Raw genomic sequence first — 18,780 nt, forward strand, 5'->3', positions numbered from 1 at the left:
GCATCCAAGAAGTAGAGTTGCGGCGCGCCGCCGACAGCGACACGGAGTCGCTGGTGGGGCGGCTGCAGATCCTCGCGGAGATTATGCTGCTGCACGCGCGCCTATACTGGGAGACGGTGCGTGGCGTGTACCGCTACTCTGCGGTGGAGTACAGAGAAGTGCTGCAGGCGTACGATGAGACATCCACCTTCTTCGGGGCCCTCTCGCGCACCGTGTATGATGAGATTCAACTGCACAAGAAAAACCGCGGCTTTGACGACGAGAGCAGCGGCTTGACGGAGACGCTAGCGCTCGCCCTTCTGCAGCTGAAGTCCGTCACATACATGGTGCTGCCGTGGATGACGGTCGTCGCAGGGGTTGTGCTGTTCTCATTATTCGGCCCCTTCATTCTTTCCGCAGTGGTGATACCGAATTTGGTCTGGCGGGTGTGGGTGCAGCTCTTCGTGCTGCACCACACATACGGCCTGACGGTAGACGGCTTCCTCATCTCCCTGCGGGAGTGGGTGGACATGCTGCTCAGCAAAGACTGGGCAGGGCTCCAGGAGCGCTTCATGGCAGCACTTATTTCCTTGGCCGCGGACGGTGGTGTTGAGACATTCTACAACGGCATCATCGCAATGAGTTTAGTCGTGGCGACCGTCATCTGTCTGTTGTACTTGATGTACATATGGGTGAAGGTGCCATTGATGCTGCTCGTCTCGGAGTTCTCCGGGGAAGAGGACACGGTGATCATCAAGATGAAAAAGGATCGCCCTGCGGGGCGGGACAGCGGCGACGGCAAGGGCCCCAGCAAGGGTGTCATTCGCCAGAGCACCAAGATGACTACCCCTCCGCGCAGCAGCGGCGGTGCGGGCGGCAACAACAACAACAACGACGCCAGCGAAAGGAACCGAAAGAAAAAGGCGTAGAAGATGGGCGAAAGCCATGCACCTCTTTTAATGGGCGCTTCTCTCTCTCTCTCTCTGTGTGTGTGTGTGTGTGTGTTTGTTTGTTTGATTGTTTGCGTGTGTTTGCCCCAACGTCGCGTTGATTGCGATGCAGACATTTCCGTCCTTCCCCCTTCGCCATATATATATATATATATATATATATGTATATATACATACATCTATATCTATATATGTGTGTGTGTGTTGCTCTCTCGTATTTTTGCCCAGAATCTATGCCCCGCGCACACACCAGGCGGCGATACGTGCAGAACGAAGTGCAGGAATTGGGACCAAGCGAGTGACGCACAGAAGATCGCTGGAGAAACCAAACCCACAAACAAAACAAAAGCGAAAAGAGAACAAAAAAAAAAAGGAATGAGCATCCTCCACAGGATGGGGGACAAAAGAAAAGAAAAACAGACGCTTGAATGTGAAACACCGAGAAATAAGACAACGGAGGACAGAGAAGAAATAGTGGAAATAAAAGATGGGGATGGAGCGTCTTTTTTCAGACTCATGCTCTTGTCTGAGGAGAGCGGCGAGATATCCTCTGAACTGTTACTGTTCTATGCACGTTTATTCATGTTCGGCTCTCCCCGCATGCGTCACCTCAGCCGGTTCCCTTTCTGGTGCGCGTTCCCACTGCTCTTTCCAACTCTTTCTCGGCACTTGCTCGGCGGTGTTCCGCAGGCCCTCACAGCGCACACCTCTCCCCAAGGCCGCAGGTGGGACCTCTGCATACAGATATATACAGATATACATCGGGGGGAGAGATAGAGAGAAGGAAAGAAAGTGTTATACTCGTGAGAAGTAACAAACGCAACACAAAAAAAGGCATTAGAAATGTCGGCTCCGGCTGCTGATAACGAGGCGACAGGGGCGGCGCTGGCGCGAAAGAAGATTGTCTTCCGCCGAAACGCTGGTAATTCTGCCGGCACAACGGCTGCGGCACCGACGTCGCCGGCGACTACTAGTGGGAGCAAAACTAACAGCAGGGGTGGTGCCGCCGGCCGAGGGCCAGCGTCCCCACCGCCACCGCAACAGGAGCGCCCGCCATTGGATCGGCTTGTGTTCAGTTCTATTCACTTCTCTGCGCCGACGTTCGTGAATAACATCACCAACCGCCTGCTCTTCCCCATATTGCTGTCGCAGAGGCGAAATGCATCAGCAATGGGGGCGGGTGGGGGCCGGCGGCTCTCCGAAGTTGTTGGCAGCGGCAGCGGCGACACCAAGAACGACAGCAGCGGCCTCGGCCGTGGTGTGGATGAGAAGCAGCCGCGTGAGGGCAGTAGTGCTGGCGATGATTATGCAGTTTTAGCGAACCGCCTGACAGTGACGCTGGAGGACGCCATTGCGGAGATCGAGAGCGTGCAGGAGACGGAGGGGCAGGCGCTTCAGACACGCGAGGTGCGCTGCCGCCGTGTGGAGATCCGCGAGAAGCTGCAGCTCGCAACCATACGCCTTGGGCTAGAGGCCACGACCTCGCGGCTGCACGAGTACGAGAACCGCGTGTGCAACGCGTTGGCGGCAACGGCGGGCATTGAGCAGCACTTGGCGCAGTCCAACGCGCGGGTGCTGCGTGGCCGCGCCGTCTCGCAGTTGCTGAAGCACTTCAAGATGCTGACGCAGATGAATCACGCGGAACTGAACGCGGTGCTGAAGAACTTGTCCAAGGCACGCGTGGAGCAGCGCGCGCAGGTGACGGCGCTGTGGGAGGCCGGCGTCGTGTCGTCCGCGGACCCAATGTACTTCGGCGGCAATGCGACACCGGCAGGGGAAGTGGACGGTGACAATGGCGACGACGGTGACAGCGAGGTCGCTGAGCAGCAGAACCGCGACGACGACAAAAGCCACAACAACAGCGTTGAGGGCGGCACGGAAAGCGGGGGTCCGCGTGGACCGTTCCGACAGAGCGGCACCCGGCAGTTGCACCGCCGCTCTACCGCGCAAAATCGCGGCGGTGGTGGTGGCCAGGCAGCAGCGGGTGGTGGTGGTAGTCGCAGTAATGACGTTGGGCGTGACAAGATGCACCGGCTCGAGACAGCAGCGGTGGCGGCCGGCCTTGACCACGCCTTCTCGGTGCGCAGCTGCACTGAGGCTCAGGTGGACTGGTGCCAGCGGCTCACACAATTGTGCCGCGAGCTCAATGGCATTGTTGGCAACACCACGAACGTTGACCTCTACGTGGACTGGGTGCGGAAGGAGCTCGTCGCCGACGTCTTCCACCTCGTGGATCGCTTCAACGACCTGTACAAGGAGCACCCCGACACAGCGGTGCATCAGGCGTACGGCCGCGCCATTCTGAAGACGCTCGAGCTCATCTCACGGCTGTACACCACCATTACGCCCTCACATGATGCGCTGCTGTCCGTATTCTACGCACGCACCATCAACCAAATGGGCACGACGCTCTTCAGTGAGTACTCACCGAAGCCGCTGCCCCCGCAGCCGTCACTCGGCACCACGGGAGCAGCAACTGTACCACCAGGTTCTGCTATGGCGCACTACCACAGCACGACGGAACCAGATCTCCACCGTACGTTTGACTTTCTCATCTCCCGCGCCCGGCGTGATGTGATTGTCGTGGAGACGATCTTCGGCACGACAAACTCTGCGCGGCAGCAGCTGCTCGCGAAGATGACAGAAGGCGTCGTGAAGCCGTTCGTGACGCAACAGCTGAAGTTGGTGGAGTTTTTTGAGCGAGACATGGTGGAGGCGGAGGGGCGCCTCTCACCACGCTCGCGGCGGCGCTCAGCGGGGCGTGTCGCGGACGCTATCACGTACGCGCACAGTATGCAGGTGCGGCTCTTCAGCTTCTTCCGCGCGTACGTGGAGGAGCTGCGCGGCATCTTCGACCGGGGCGAGGTCGACTTCCTGAACAAGTACGCTGATTCCATCTTCAACGGCCGCGCCGCCTTCGCGGAGCAGCGGGCAGAGCTCGAACTGCTGTTCCGCTACCACAAGCTGCTGGAAGAGCAGCACACACGTGACCTGCACCCCGTCCCGGAAGAGGTGTTCGACCTGCGCGAGGCGCACATGAAGAAGACGAAGGAGCTTATTGAACGCCTCACAGAAGTTGCCACACGCACACGCACATATGCCTTGCCGAAGGACATTGGGCCGTGTATCCTTGGCCTTGCCAAGGCATCGCTAGAGAACATGGGCCGCTATCTCGATGAGGAGCTGCGCAAGACAGTCGAGTCGATTCGTGCCGACCGCGAGAACTGGCGCATGAAGCCGAAGAGCGAGGAGGAACTGCTGCGGCCCACCAAGCTGGAGTCACAGCAGTGTGGTCTGCGCATGCTGCTCTTTGTGCAGTCCTCGCTCATGAGCCTCAACGACGCCATTGCGGCCAGCTGTATGCCGTGCCTGCAGAGCGATGCGCGACTCGCGCAGGAGATCGAAGAAGCAAGGGAGGCCGCCTTTGAGGAGCTCGACGAACGCGCAGAGACCCTGCTGAACATGTGCGCCAACGCCATTATTGTGCGTTCCCTGTCCATCCTGCTGCACTACCAGAATCGTAACGACTACATGCCAAAAGTGGCGAAGGGGGCGGAGGGGGAGATGCTCGCGCAGCCGTGTACACGCGCCTGCACGCTATTCTGCATGTATGTCACCCGGCAGTTTGAGGAGGCGAAGGAGTTCATACGGCTCTCCAACGGACAAGTGCCGCAGCGCCAGACCGCCTCCCAGGTTGTCAGCGGGGCGACGCTCGATCAAGTCGTGTCGTCGGGTCGATTCGTGTCGCCGTCGAGCCCACATCAGAGTGCGGCCCCAACAGCTGCAGCACCAGCAACGGAGGCGTCGGACGCTGTGCGTGCACGCGCGCGGATGATGAGCATGCAGCAGCTGCTGTACGGCGACGGCGGTCCGTCTTCCTTTGTGCGCACCATTGGGGTCTGTCTGTACCGCGGCATCGTCACGCACGTCAAGGCGTTTACCGTCAACGATCGCGGGGCGCTTATCTACAAGCAGGATGTCACGGCGTACATGGAGGCGATGGGGCCCATTATCCGCACGCCGGGGCTTGGCGGTGCGGTGGTGGAGGTACTGTTCCGCCTGTTGAAGGAGACGGCGAGTCTGCTGCTGATGCCGTGGGACCACATTAAGGGGGTGCGCGACACGGGGCTGCTGCGGCTCATGAGCGGGGAGGAGAAGGTGGCGTTCATCAAGATGCGGGAGGACCTGCGTGAGGGATTCCGCAAGATTGCTCAGTGAAGGTGTGTAAAGAGAGAGAGAGAGAGAAAAGGGGGGGCGAGAGGGATGGATGGGGTTGGAGGAGAGGCAGTGAGTGTTGAATGTTGAAGCGTGTGGGTATTTCCCTATTTCTCTCAGCCGTTTTTGTTTTTGTTCTTGCGTGCTTCTTTGCTCCTCTTGTCAATGGGGTGTGGGGCCTCCACTGACTCGTCCCCTCTCATTCTCTACAGCCACCTTCATCCTCTCTTTCCACATCTTTTTGGTTTGTTTGCCTTCTCCCTCCCCCTCTTCATCCACGCCTGCTGACGCATTTTCCTTTCCGCGTCAGTTTCTCTCCTCTAGTGTGGCTTCTCTGGCCGCACCCACAGTCATGCAACGGGCGAGGGGGGTGACCGCAAGAATGACTACAAATACAGCGGCAAAAGAAGCTGGGAGCGCCAGGCCGGCGTGTCGCGGCGGTGCTGGCAGCAGTAGGTGCCGGACTTCCTCCAAGGACGGCTTCAGGCGGGGGGCGAACGCCCCAGCAGCTGCAAAAGTTGGAGCAGCTCAGTTGGGTCATCCGCACCGGGGCGTGAAAGCGGCTCCGAGCGTCGGAGCTGCGGTTCACGATGCCGAGGACCGGGCGGCGGTGGCTGTGTCATTGTCTAACAACGTACCGCATGTAGAAGCGGTGGCAAATGAAATTCAGCAGAATGGCTTCGAGGTAGAAGAAGGGACGTTTGCCTGTGCTGGCACGGATTTACCTCAAGCGGAAGAGGGTGAGCAACAGCAACAACAACAACAACAACAACAGCCACAACAGCGCTCGCAGCCAAGTGACCAGGGAGAACTAGTCAGCAGGGGTGTCGAGACTGGTCTGGTGCCTGGCGGCCCTGCAGAGCATGTGCACTCTTTGGAGCAGATGCTGCTGCACATGGCCGCCCTGAACAGAGAACTGGAATTAGAACTGATAGAGACACGAAGGGAGCTGGTGGCGTGTAAGCAAGCCTCTCAGCATCAACACGGGCATCCCATCGCCGCCGGTCCGCGACGGGGGAGTCACAATGGTGTTGCCACCAGTTCCTTCTACCCGTCAAATGAGGGAAGACGGGGCTATTTGACTGGAAAACAACAACGCGGGAAGCAACAGCTTCCGTCAGACAACAGCAGCATTAGAGGGTGGGAGACAACAATAACCACGACAACACCAGCAGGAATAGCAGCGGCGGCGGCAGCAGTGGCGCATCGTCGTGGCGAAGAGGATGCGCCCACGGGTGAAGAAAGCCAATCACGCAGTGTAGACGAGGCCAGCTCGCCGGAGAGATTCCTCACAACTCGCCAGCCTCGGGATGCACAGCCGGGCAAGCAGCGTTACTCCAGAGGCGGTGGTGGTGGTGGCGGCGGCGGCGTTCCTCACCCGCACGGTCAAAAAAAGTCTCCGACCAGACGTGCTACTGCTGCTGCTGCTGCACCCTCAGCCGCACGCCGCCGTGACATCTCTGCACGGCAGAATAACCGCCCCCGTGGGCGCTCACAGCCCCGTGGAGCCCTCGATGCGGAGGAAGTTCTGGAGCTTCTAGAGACACTTAAGCACTCACTCATGTATCGCTGCAACAACTCACATCAGTACCCACCGGAGAGCGTGCGGAGGCCTGCTGCGGCACCTCGAAGGAGCGCGAGGTCCGTCCCGCCGCTACCACAGTCCCAACCCTTTCTGTCACCGTCGCCACGGCACAAGGGAACTGCTGCAGTTGGGGTTCAGCGTGGCCGGAATGCTTCGGTAAGGGAAAGAACCTCCGAGGTTGCCTTGGGTTCTGGTGCCGCGCGGAGGGGGAGCAGCAGAAACGCAAGGACAACCACGTTAACTGCTGCTGGTGGTGTTTCTGCTCCTGCACCGCGTGGTAGGTCGACGCGAGGGCGGGGTGTCCATGCACCGTGTTTGGCCCCCAACACACCCAGCGGGAAGACTGATGCAGAACGGCGGGAGACGCCAGCGCCACATACTGCAGTTACTGCAGGTAGTGATGAGTTGGAGGCACTCCAGCGGCGGTACTGGAAGCAGTCGCGTGATATTTTGGAGCAGCTTGATCACATGCTGGCGGATGAGTAATGTCACTGGGCGACTGTGTGAAGTCGCTTGCATTCTCTTGGTGTTAGTTTGTCCCCAAACTGTGGGGACGTGTTTGTTTGTTTGTGTGTGTGTGTGTGTGTGTGTGTCTTTTTGTTGTTGTACGTGTGAACGCGCATATTGGGTGGAGAAAATAAGTAGGAGCGAGAGGACGCGCCCAAGCCATCCCCTCCCCCCCCCCCTCTTGCGCATGTCAAACAGCGGAGGGAGACGCAAAGCGAAAGAATCCAACAGCCATGAGCAGAGAGAGAGAGAGAGAGAGAGAGGATGGGGGGATGAGGTGAGGTTTGGATGGGGACTGAGGAGGTGCCGTGAGGTTAGCAGAAGCAGCAACTGAAAGACTCTTGAAGGGAAAGGAAAAATGCCTAGGTGGGGGCGGGGAGTGGTGTGGTATCCGCTTCGCACTGCTGTTTTGTTTCGTTTTCTGTATCCTTTCGTTTCTTTTTGCCATTCACACACACCCACACACAGACACAGAGAGAGAGAGAGACATGTATGTATATATGGTTGATTAACCCTCTCTGTTGCTCTCGCGATGTTCTTCTGCCGCTCTCTCTGTCTCCTGCTTCCAGTTGGCCAAGTGGAAGGGCGTATAGGCGGGGCGAAGGGCAAAAGAAAATAAGAAGGAAAAATGGTTTCGGGTGCGAGGATATCGAAAGACACAAAGGCGCTCATGCGGAGGCGCGGCGCCGAGCTGCAGGCTGACAAGGCCAACGAGGAGAAGCAGCAACTCCGCGGCCGCTGGGTCACGGACAGCAGCGCGCTGCAGAACGCGGAGGCGCGGAAGCACGAGATGGTGCAGCGCCACGCCCCAAAGCGCGTCGCACGCGTCAACCTCTTCACCAAGCCGGAGCGCACCGACACGGGGCTCGAGCTTGACGAACGTGAAGTCGCTGACCGCGTCACGCAGGACGACATCCTCGGCGCCGTCGACCTGCAGTCGCAGGAGAAGAAGTACGAGCTGGTGCTCGACAAACTGGGTCCGTACAAGGTGGACTTCACAGTGAACGGCACACACCTGCTACTGGCGGGGCTGCGCGGCCACATGGCGAACATCCGCTGGAAGGACTTCGCCCTCAATGGCGAGACGCAGCTGAAGGATCGCATTGACGACGCCAAGTTCCTCATCGACCACACCATGACCGCGCTGGCGCAGAAGAAATACGTCTACATGTACACCAAAGAGGGCGCCGAGATGCACATTCTCTCCCGCATGGCGAACATGGACCGGCTGGTGTACCTGCCGCGCCACCTGCTGCTGTGCGCGGCGTCGTCTCGGTACAGTGTAATGCAGTACATGGACATTAGCACCGGGCAGGAGCTTGGCGCAAAGGTGCCGTCGGCGGTGCGGGATCCGACGTCCTGCATGGCTGTCAACCCCAGCAACGGCGTGGTGGCCAGCTGCGACCTGCGCGGCGTCGTGAAGATGTGGTCACCGACCGTCGTGGATCCGCTCGTGCAGCTCAAGGGGCACAAGGGTGTAATCGACGACATACGCTTCCACCCCAATGGCCGCTTCTTCGTCACCCTTGGTGGCGATCACAAGTTCAAGGTGTGGGACTGCCGCACACTGCGCGCGCTCGAGGAGTACGCCGTGACGTACACGTTCAACAGCATCGACATCGCAAGCTCCGGCCTCGTCGCGCTGGGCGGTGGCACAAACGTGCAGATATGGAAGGGCATCTTTTCCACCGCGAAGCCGACGGCTCCGTACATGAAGTTCGGCCTCGGCTACGGCAACATCGCACAGCAGCTGCGCTTCTGCCCGTTCGAGGACGTCCTCGGCGTGGGCCACTCGCGCGGCTTCCAGTCGCTGCTCATCCCCGGTTCTGGCGACGCCAACCCCGACTTCTTCTACGCCAACCCACACGAGACGGAGCGGCACCGGAAGGAGCGCGTCGTCACAACGCTGCTCGACAAGCTTCCGCCCGACACAATCTCACTCGACATCCAGGTCCCTGGCGTCAACGAGGCGCGGCTCGCGGAGTACAATGAGAACATCCGCCTCGACCGCAGGGCACGTGCGATTCGCGAGAGGAAGCAGCGACGCGCCGATAAGTCACTCGGCGACAAGGCGCCAACAGGGCTCAAGGTTGGCAACGATGAGGAGGTCGACGAGGACCTCGGCTACAAGGAGCGGCCGGCCACGCGCGAGCTTAGGTCCAAAAAGGAGGTGGTGAAAGAGCGCAAGATGCAGAAGTGGGACAAGAAGGACAGCGCGGATAAGGTTCGGTCCAAGCAGACAATGCGTACCTCGAAGATCGCGCAGCAGCGACGGGCGAAGAAGCAGCGATTGCAACAACGCGGCAGGGATGATGATGATGAGGATAGCGAAGAAGTTGAAAAGAAGATGTCGCAGATGCAACTCAAGAAACGCCGTCGTGTGGAGGCCGAATTCGCCGACGACATGCGTGTGCTGCGTGGCCAGCAGAACAACTTCAGCCACAATACGACCAGTGATGATGACCCGGCGTCAAGTGTGCGGAAGAACGCAGCTCTTCGGCGGCTGCTGTAGTAGAAGCAGAGGGTAGAGTGGCTGTTGCTGTTGCTGCAGTTGGGTGATGATGATGGTGGTGGTGGTGGTGGTGGTTGGAGAGGGTGTACGGCTGTCAGTTCAAGACAGAGAAAGAGACGAAAGTATTAACAGGAGAAAGCGAGAGGAATTGACGATTAAACAAAGCCACACTGTAATGCTGTGGAACGAGACCACCAGTGTGTTTGTGTTTGTGTAAGACAGTATGCAAAGGGGGTGGGGCGTGAAGTAACGGACAGGATCAATTCTCTTACGGTGCCGTTCATGACCATGGCTTCCCCTCTCTCCCCCTCCCAATTCTATACATATATATTCCACACGGCATGAAGGGTAGTAGTAGTAGTAGTTGTTGTTGTGGTAGAGAGAGAGAGAGATATTTATTTATATTACAGGCCAAGTAGGCTTTACACACCTCCCAGGCACGCTCACGGAGACCATATCGCACCGAGAGGGAGAGAGAAAAAAAAGGGAGAGGTGGAGCGAAAAAGAAAACGGGAAACGGGAAACGGGAAACGGGGTCGCAGGGAGAGAGGACAAAAATGGACTTCTATTTTCACCTGATAAATCGTCGTGATGTGGTGGTCATTTTCGTTGACATGGACTCCTCCATCTTTCTCACGGACTACGCACTCCCGCACCCGCTCGGGCCACCAGGTGACGACGATGGCAACACCATTAAGAACGACACCAGCATCCAGAGTGTTGGCCTTGGTGGGGAGGAGGCGGTTGATGCCGCAACACCGCCGAAGAAGAATGACGTGTTCACTCCTGCACGCACGCGGTACGAAGTCATCTGGCAGGCGCTGCGGTCTTTTATCCTACAGAAGCAGCGGGTGTCCCCCAACGCGTCAACGTCGCTGTGGTTTGCCCTCTACACCATCCTGGATGAAGTGACGGAAGTGCTTCCGCCCACAAGCGGTGACTCGGGCGCCATAGAGTCCGCCATAAAGTCCTTCGTGAGGGCTAACGCAGACATGGCGGCGCGCAGGACCAGGTCATCTGAGCCCTTCCCGTTCCGATCCGTCGCGACAGTGTTGCGGCGTATAGAAGAGAGTTTCGCTGAGCTCGGCAGCGGTCCCAGCGGGTCAACAGATATGGCGACCGGATCCGCGATGGAATCGAAGAGTGGTCCTAGTTTCGCTGCAGGGTCGCCACATGTCGCGAACAAGCGCACCCTGACGGCCATTCAGGGCATCGTTCTGCTCAACCGCGACAGTGCGCCGCCGAGCTCGCAAATACCGCCCGATGCCGTCGACGGCGAGCTGCTTGGCACTGGCGCCATTATACGGCGCTGTATCGACATCATCCCGCTGGGGAACCTCCGCCATCCGCTGCCGCTTGTGAAGATGATGAAGGAGCGTGCTGGCACCAATTCACGTTACGGGGAGGCGGCAAACAGCTCCAGGGACCCGATTGCAGCGAAGGCTACGGCGGTAGACTGCCCATGCACCAGCTTGGACCTTGAGAGCTTTACCGGGATATCGCACCGCGGCCTCGCTGTTGGGTGCGCCCTCACGAAGCTGATCGGGCCGCACAACCATAAGAATGAAGATTTCTTCTATGCGCAGCCAATTTGTAGAGTTAATCTTCCTGTACCTGTGAAGGCACCATCCAGACAGCAGCAGCAGCAGCAGCCGGCAACACCCAAACAACAACAACTGCAGCAGCAACAAGAACCACACAAACAGCGCCAGCAACCCCAGCTAGATGACGGAGCCTCATGGCCGGGTATTCCGTTGCCAACGAAGGCAAAAGCGGAAACGCCTACACGGCGCACTTCACTGGATACTACTCCCTCAGCATCAGTCAAAACGACAGTGACTCCAGTGGCAACATCCGAGCCACTGGCTCAGTCGTCGCGACCACCGATGTGGCCAGTGACTCGTGAAAGTAATGGCAGTTTAAACTCACTGTGTGGTGCTGTTTATACTGGTCGAACGAGAACAACAGGGAAACCGGAAGCCGCCTCTACCTCTTCGAAGAACTCGTCCCTGTCAGGCGTTGCGGCCGGAAACTTAACCGCCCCATCGTCGGCCCCACCGTCCTCCTGCATTCGCGGAGTCATAATTGAGCGGCACCTGGCAGAGGGCAAGAAATAGTGGGCCAAGTTCCCTGCTATCTTTCTTTCTCCCTCTCTCTCATTCTCTTTCTCTTTCTGTCGGTCAGTCAACTCACTCACTCATACAGGCTTGGGGGGGACTTGCACCTCCTTCACCACTGCGGAAAGGTCACACTGCCCCCCAGCCACACATCAAAGGGCTGCTACGACTTGAGTCCCTTCTGCCTATCATTCCAGTATTAGAAACTGTAACAGGGGCAGAGTGTCACCTCTACGCCCGAACTGCTGCCAAAAACAACACTGATATCAACAGCGGCGATGGATCTCTACCTTCTGGAACCGCACTGCCTGCGGAGAAACGCAGGCCATTGAAGCTTTCAAGAACGAGAGTGACATCGTTTTGGTGAAAGCTCTATGGCTTCCACCAGCATTGCATTGCAATGAACTGTGGCTGATGGCATTATTGCCGTCAGTTTCATGATGCAGAAATAGCCTCTCCACCCCCACCCTCCAATCACACATCTCGCATTCTCCTCCAACATCTTTATTTCTTTCGTGATCTGGATTCCCTTTTCTTTTGCTCGTACTTCATTTCTCGGCCGGCGTCTGGTGGCGTGACTGGGATGCCGCGTACGCAAGCACACTATTTTCCAGGGTAATAGTACAGTGGCGCACACGTATTCTAGTGATAAGGGTTAAAGAGGAAAAGAAAAGGCGAGTGAGCAATTGTGTGCTTGCGTCTCCGTGGGTTTGCTGTGCGCGTGTTATACATGGCACCGCCAGCCTTCGTTGGCTGCTGCGCCCCTTTCACTCTCGCCTCTGGTGTCATTCTTTTCACATTCGCAGCACTCATGCGACACGGCAACTGGACCTTCGAAGTCATCGCAGCGACGCAGGAATGGGACCTTGTGGAGAAAGCTGCCTGCTGCCGCAACGCTGGTATTTTCTATATTCTGCTGTCAGCTCTCCTTTGGCTGTGGTTCGGTGTAGCGCAGGTGGCTGGAAAAAAATGGCGCAAAAGGCTATCTCTACGGCTCTTTTCCCGCTCGCCTGAGAGTGACGATATCGATGATGATGATGAAGACGTGGGTGGTGGCGAGCGTGCCAGACGCCGGCTTCACAACGAAGCGATGCCGCTTTTGCACAAAACTTCAGTGCCACAGAAAGACAGCCACGACCTCTTGGGTGGGCTCGATTAGCTTGTCCACCAAACGGACTGAGGGCGGACAAGCCAGTGTTGCATTCACGCCTTCTTTCTCCTACTCTGGGGAACCGCTGCAATGGCGTTCAAAATGCCCTCTAATAGGGGGGGGGGGAAGAGGTGCGGGAATGAAAAAGATTTATTCCACGTTTTGTGTTCAATTTATTTTTTTTTTCATTATTATTCCTGTCTCATCTGCTAACCGTAGTAGGTATCGCGAGCCGACACTATTTATTGGTTAATACACTCACAATGACGACATCTGTGGTCACACACAGCCTCGGCTTCCCACGATTTGGCGTGCAGCGCGAGTTGAAGAAGTCGCTTGAGGCGTACTGGTCCGGCAAGGAGACGGAGGATGGTCTGCGCGCCACCGGCAGCACGCTGCGGCACCGCCACTGGAAGGAGCAGATGGAGCGCGGGGTCGAGCTGATCCCCGTTGGCGACTTCCACTGGTACGACCACATGGTGGCCATGAGCCTCATGCTCGGCAACGTGCCGCCGCGCCACCAGTCGCCCAACGGCGTCATTGATATCGACACTCTTTTTCGCATCAGCCGTGGTCGCGCGCCCACTGGTACCCCCGCCGCTGCATCAGAGATGACAAAGTGGTTCAACACAAACTACCACTACATTGTGCCAGAGTTCACGAGCCCGACGCAGAAGTTTACTTTTGCGTGGCGCCAGATCCTTGAGGAAGTGGATGAACTGTTGGCGGTGTGTGAGCCTCGTCGTGTGAAGCCTGTCCTCGTGGGGCCTGTGACGTACCTCTGGCTTGGTAAAGTCAGGGCCGAAGAGAAATTTGACCGCCTCACTCTGCTGCCGAGCATATTGCCCGTGTACGCAGAGGTGCTGAAGGAGTTAGCCAAGCGCGGTGTGGAGTGGGTGCAGATTGACGAGCCAGCGCTGGTGCTGGAGCTGGACTCAGATTGGCTTGCCGCCTTCAAGCCAGCATACGATACGCTCCGAAAGCTGACGAGCCATGCGCCCAAGCTCCTGTTAACCACGTACTTCGAGCGCATCAGCCACAACCTTTCCACCATCAAACACCTTGCGGTAGACGGCCTGCATGTGGACTTCGTCGCAGGACAGGATGACTTGGCGGGAGTAGAGAAGGAACTACCGGCAGCGTGGGTTTTGTCTGCTGGTGTAATCAATGGCCGAAATGTGTGGCGCGCTGACCTGAGCAAAATCTGCAGCAAGATCGAGGTACTCCGAAATGCGGTACCACACCGAAAACTGTGGGCGGGAACGTCCTGTTCTCTACTTCACTCTCCAGTCGACCTGGAACACGAGACGCAGTTGGATGCGGAGGTGAAGAGCTGGCTAGCGTTTGCCCTGCAGAAGTGCACTGAGCTGAGCCTCCTCTCCAGTGCCATCAATAGCGGCGCGACTGACCAGGTGAAGGCATACAGTGCCCCTGTGCTCCAGCATCACATCTCAAGTCGTGTGGTGAATCAGGCGGTGCATGAACGGGTGGCGAAGCTGACGCCAGCAGATGCGGAACGGTCTCTGCCGTATACAAAGCGCGCAGAAGTGCAGCACAAGTTGTTGAAACTGCCGTTGTGGCCCACAACAACAATTGGGTCGTACCCGCAGACGCCCGACATCCGTGCACAGCGTCTGGATTTTAAAAAAGGTCGCACCGACGAGGCTACGTACAAGGAACAGCTGCGGAACCATATCAAGCGGATGGTGAGCGAGCAGGAGGACATTGGTCTGGACGTGCTGGTGCACGGTGAACCGGAGCGCAACGACATGGTGGAGTACTTTGGTGAGTTGATGAACGGTTTTGCCTTCACTCAGAATGGGTGGGTGCAGAGCTACGGATCCCGCTGCGTGAAGCCGCCCATCATCTTTGGTGACGTCAGCCGCCCCAAGACGATGACACTGGAGTGGTCTGCCTACGCGCAGTCGCTGACGCAGCGCCCAATGAAGGGCATGTTGACGGGTCCAGTGACCATTCTCTGTTGGTCCTTTCCCCGTGAAGATATCCCACGCAAAGCGGTGGCGCAGCAGCTCGCCCTGGCTCTGCGCGACGAGGTCAACGACCTGCAGAACGGTGGCATCAAGGTGATACAGGTGGATGAGCCAGCGGTGCGTGAGGGGCTCCCACTACAGAAGCGTGACTGGGCGTCGTACCTCAGGTGGGCGGCGGAGGCGTTCAAGATCACCGTGGCCATTGCACGCCCCGAGACGCAGATCCACACGCACATGTGCTACAGTGAGGTGAATGAGATCATCGATACCATTGCGGCGATGGACGCCGACGTCATCACGTTGGAGGCGACCCGCTCCGACATGGAGCTTCTGGAGGCCTTCGACTCCTTTGATTACCCCAACGAGATCGGCCCCGGCGTGTATGATATCCACAGCCCCAACGTCCCCGCCGCGGATTCGATTGTGGAGCTGCTGCTCAAGGCCGCGCAGCGGGTGCCAGTGAAGCGTCTGTGGGTCAACCCCGACTGCGGCCTCAAGACACGCGCCTGGGAGGAAACGCGGTCGTCGCTCAAGAATATGGTTGCCGCGGCGAAGTATCTCCGCGAGAACAAGACAGAGTAAGCCTCTCGCACAAGGAGCGTAATCGCACCCATGAGGTGACTGCCTGCGGCAAGCGTTACATTTATGTAAATGATGTTTGCGCTTCTCCGCAAAAATCCCTTCCCAATTCTTTTGTTTCTTCCAATAGTACTCTCCTCCCAATCACCCAGTGCCCGGTTCTACCACCGTTGTTATAACCAAAGTCGCGGTAACGCGCGTCTTACTGAGTTCCATTCTTGTCTTCGATCGTGCTGCCCCTCCTGTCGTTCCCGGTCTTCGCGGTAAATTCAATGAGGACGAGTGCGTGGGTGGAAGGAAAAGCAAAAAAAAAAAGTATTGTGGGGGGTGGGGGTAGATAAGCACGCCACTTTCTTTACTCTTCTTCGCCTTCTGCAAGAGGCGATGTGTGATGATAACGATGGATGAAAAAAATGCAATTTTTTCGTTTTTCGTTTGTCTGTGTAATTAAATGTCTTGTAACGTACATGACGTGATGGGAAGTTGCCGGGATGGGCGTGGTACATGTGCTGGCATCCTCAAAGCAAAGGCAGAGACGCCACGGCATCGTTCCCATGAGTTATGGTGCCTAATGTTATTTTCGTTCTTTTTCTTCTTCGCTATTTCGGGTCTCATAACTGAATGAATAAGAGATGTTTTTTTATTCATTCATTTTCCTTCGCCGCTTTCTTCTTGTGTGTGTGTTTGTTTTCGCCTTCCCCCTGCCGCTGGGCTTCCCCATCTGCCTGGTGCACCTCCTTTGTTTCACTCCTCTTTGTTTGTTCTTATTGCCGTTCACTTGCCTGCATCGACGCACCACAAGCAGAGGAGGTTGCTGGCGGACCCTCCTCGCCAGCTGCGTGGCGAAGAATACAATACACAACAGCAAAGAATACGCCCGCGTCTCGGGGGAAACGCCGCCGCAGCAATGTCAGCCCCGGCTAGAGAGAGGCGGGGAAATACCCAGGGGGCCATAGCCCCAGCACCAACAGCAGCAGCGGAGGCAGGAGGAGGAGGTTCGCCGTCTGCAACGCCGCAGGGGCGCCACCGTCCCGTCTCCACACCATCGCCATCGGCGGCAAGAAAGCAACGGCCCACAGTTTCTGCCTCCTCCACCACGCGGCCAACGCCGCTCGCCTTGGCACTACAGGCCCAATGGACGTTGCTGCAACAGAATCTTCAGCTCGGCGCTATTCCCATCACAGCTGAACGTGATTTGCTGCGGGTGTTGGAATCCTTGCCGGGGCATAGAAACGCCATTCTGTCCGATGTGGAGGGCGTGCTGCCCTACATCCTGGCCTTTGCCGTTGCGCCCATCCCAAGCGAGCGGACGCAGGTGATTGCTCTCGGAGCCATGCAGGCAACCGTCGGCTCACTCGTCGCTGTGTGGGGCCGAAAGGCAGCGGCTGTGTTGGTGCATGATTTCTTGGCATTGGAACACAACGCCCTTCACGCATTAGAGGTGACACTATCCGTCGCACTGGGAGATGAAGACGAAGGTGAGGATGAAGAAGAGAAGGATGAAAGGTGGAAGAATAGCAGAGATGAGGGTATAAAGATGCAGAAAAGGGACCGTCCCACCGCGGTCACCGAGACTCGCAGCGCCATCATTGGTAATGCACTCGAGTTAATACTAATGATGGTCACTGTTTCCAAACCGACAGCAGCAGCGGCGCTCACGCATCCAAAACTTATAGAAGCCATTGGGCGCTGCCTATCTAATGCATCGCCTGTGCAGGCCTGCGATGTGGCCAGCATTCTGCACTCCCTGAGTGCTGTAGAGGGCGCAGCAGANGTGCTTGTGGCATGCAAGGTCTACTACAGTGCCACACTGTACATCCGCACAAGTGTGCGTGGGGGCATCGGCACCTCCCCAAATGCAACAGTGACGGCGCTGTGTATGTTCCTGCGCCTCGCTGCTCGTCTTGCAGAGTGTCCGGCGGCCTTCGCAGTGCTGCAAGAAGACCCCGTCATGCCGCAGGTGATGGAAGAGCTATTACGCAGTCATTGGGGAGAAGTGGTAGAGCTGAGCTGTCGCTGGCTCGCCACCACTGTGGCACACCACGCGGCGCATAGCAGTGAGTTGATTGCCGCCATTCTCTACAAGACACAGGCTGGTGAACGGCTTGCAAGTATGTTGCTGTGGCCGTCGAGTATGGCGGCATATGCAGCTGCTGCGGCGCTCTGCTGGAGATGGTTCGCCCTCGCCAGCCCCACCGTAACTAGCTCATACGTGGTGACGAACCCCAACGCCCTGCTATCGCTGCTGCAGGCCTTTGCGACGTTGCCGCTGTGTCGCCCGCGAGCAGCTGCGGAGCCGCATGATGGGGGAAGTGAAGGCACCGCGGCCCGAGGACTGCTGGTGGAGGTTGCATGCACGTTAGGGCTCTGTCACGGTCTGGCGCCACGGGAAACACGTGCAGCGATGCGGCGAATTGCCCTCCACCGCCTGTCCCCTGTCACACAGGCAGAGGTGCAGCGGCGCGTCGCATCCGTCTTCGCTAATGTGAGCGAATCATACTTTGAGCAGTACCCGGCGGTTACGGTGCCTCACGGAAGAAGGCAAGCTAATAATGCCTCAAGTGTTGCTTCTGCCAGTGTTGGGCTCTCCTCGATCGAGAGAAATATAACGGAGTTCGTCAGCGATACAGAGAGTGACGATGACAACGTAACGAAGCAGCATCTGGAAAGTGGGCGGCGGTCCCACACACTGCGCTCCAGTGCTCAATGGCATGAATTCCTGCTGCGCTCGCTGACACGCCTGTTTCGCGGCACTGCACGGGGGCCGGTGTCGGCGTCGATACTGCATGGACATCAATTGGGCGCGGCGACGGCTGGCGCCTCGGCTGTGCGTCGAATCCCTGCCTCCACCGATACGACTCAAAGGTCCCAATTTAGCTACCACTCTCACCACCAACAGCAAAAGCAACCAGAGCATGGTGCTGTTGCCATTGCCACCTGTCCACCGTCGCTTTCACAGGGCGTTGTGCAGCGGGCGGAGCAAATGGGTGGTACGTTCTACATCGACAGCATTCGTGTGATACTGCGGCTGGCGCACCGCTACAAGCACGCCTTCGCACGGGAGACGCGTCATGGCGCGGCTACATCCCACTCGACGTCCACGCACTCCTTTAACCGTACAGGCAAGGCGCCCAACCCGTGGGCCCCCCCGGAGAAGGTAGAGTCCTCGCGTCGCTGGAGCGTTGAGGATGTATT

The 18,780-nt window shown here is 57.7% G+C and overlaps 8 protein-coding genes across 8 annotated transcripts; all 8 read left to right on the forward strand.

The window, feature by feature from the left end:
• Window positions 1-83: 83 nt before the first annotated feature.
• DQ04_03011000 (hypothetical protein) lies at window positions 84-908 on the forward strand (the record flags this gene model as incomplete). The annotated part of the gene is made up of 1 exon (XM_009312420.1): window positions 84-908. One exon carries the CDS (start codon window positions 84-86, stop codon window positions 906-908), a length of 825 nt encoding a protein of 274 aa, XP_009310695.1.
• An 864-nt stretch (window positions 909-1,772) lies between these two features.
• On the forward strand, window positions 1,773-5,147 carry DQ04_03011010 (hypothetical protein; the record flags this gene model as incomplete). Its single annotated transcript, XM_009312421.1, has 1 exon — window positions 1,773-5,147. One exon carries the CDS (start codon window positions 1,773-1,775, stop codon window positions 5,145-5,147), a length of 3,375 nt encoding a protein of 1,124 aa, XP_009310696.1.
• A 379-nt stretch (window positions 5,148-5,526) lies between these two features.
• On the forward strand, window positions 5,527-7,215 carry DQ04_03011020 (LYT1p; the record flags this gene model as incomplete). Its single annotated transcript, XM_009312422.1, has 1 exon — window positions 5,527-7,215. One exon carries the CDS (start codon window positions 5,527-5,529, stop codon window positions 7,213-7,215), a length of 1,689 nt encoding a protein of 562 aa, XP_009310697.1.
• Window positions 7,216-7,906: 691 nt separating this feature from the next.
• DQ04_03011030 (U3 small nucleolar RNA-associated protein 7) lies at window positions 7,907-9,748 on the forward strand (the record flags this gene model as incomplete). The annotated part of the gene is made up of 1 exon (XM_009312423.1): window positions 7,907-9,748. One exon carries the CDS (start codon window positions 7,907-7,909, stop codon window positions 9,746-9,748), a length of 1,842 nt encoding a protein of 613 aa, XP_009310698.1.
• A 557-nt stretch (window positions 9,749-10,305) lies between these two features.
• DQ04_03011040 (hypothetical protein) lies at window positions 10,306-11,865 on the forward strand (the record flags this gene model as incomplete). The annotated part of the gene is made up of 1 exon (XM_009312424.1): window positions 10,306-11,865. The coding sequence occupies one exon, from the start codon at window positions 10,306-10,308 to the stop codon at window positions 11,863-11,865; it is 1,560 nt and encodes a 519-aa protein (XP_009310699.1).
• Window positions 11,866-12,595: 730 nt separating this feature from the next.
• On the forward strand, window positions 12,596-13,024 carry DQ04_03011050 (hypothetical protein; the record flags this gene model as incomplete). Its single annotated transcript, XM_009312425.1, has 1 exon — window positions 12,596-13,024. One exon carries the CDS (start codon window positions 12,596-12,598, stop codon window positions 13,022-13,024), a length of 429 nt encoding a protein of 142 aa, XP_009310700.1.
• Window positions 13,025-13,278: 254 nt separating this feature from the next.
• DQ04_03011060 (5-methyltetrahydropteroyltriglutamate-homocysteine S-methyltransferase) lies at window positions 13,279-15,588 on the forward strand (the record flags this gene model as incomplete). Its single annotated transcript, XM_009312426.1, has 1 exon — window positions 13,279-15,588. One exon carries the CDS (start codon window positions 13,279-13,281, stop codon window positions 15,586-15,588), a length of 2,310 nt encoding a protein of 769 aa, XP_009310701.1.
• A 904-nt stretch (window positions 15,589-16,492) lies between these two features.
• On the forward strand, window positions 16,493-18,780 carry DQ04_03011070 (hypothetical protein; the record flags this gene model as incomplete). Its single annotated transcript, XM_009312427.1, has 1 exon — window positions 16,493-18,780. A coding segment is annotated over one exon (2,288 nt), but the record flags the coding sequence as incomplete, so codon positions are not given.

Source organism: Trypanosoma grayi (genome assembly GCF_000691245.1).
Source record: "Trypanosoma grayi strain ANR4 Tgr_301_V1, whole genome shotgun sequence".
NCBI lineage: Eukaryota > Euglenozoa > Kinetoplastea > Trypanosomatida > Trypanosomatidae > Trypanosoma > Trypanosoma grayi.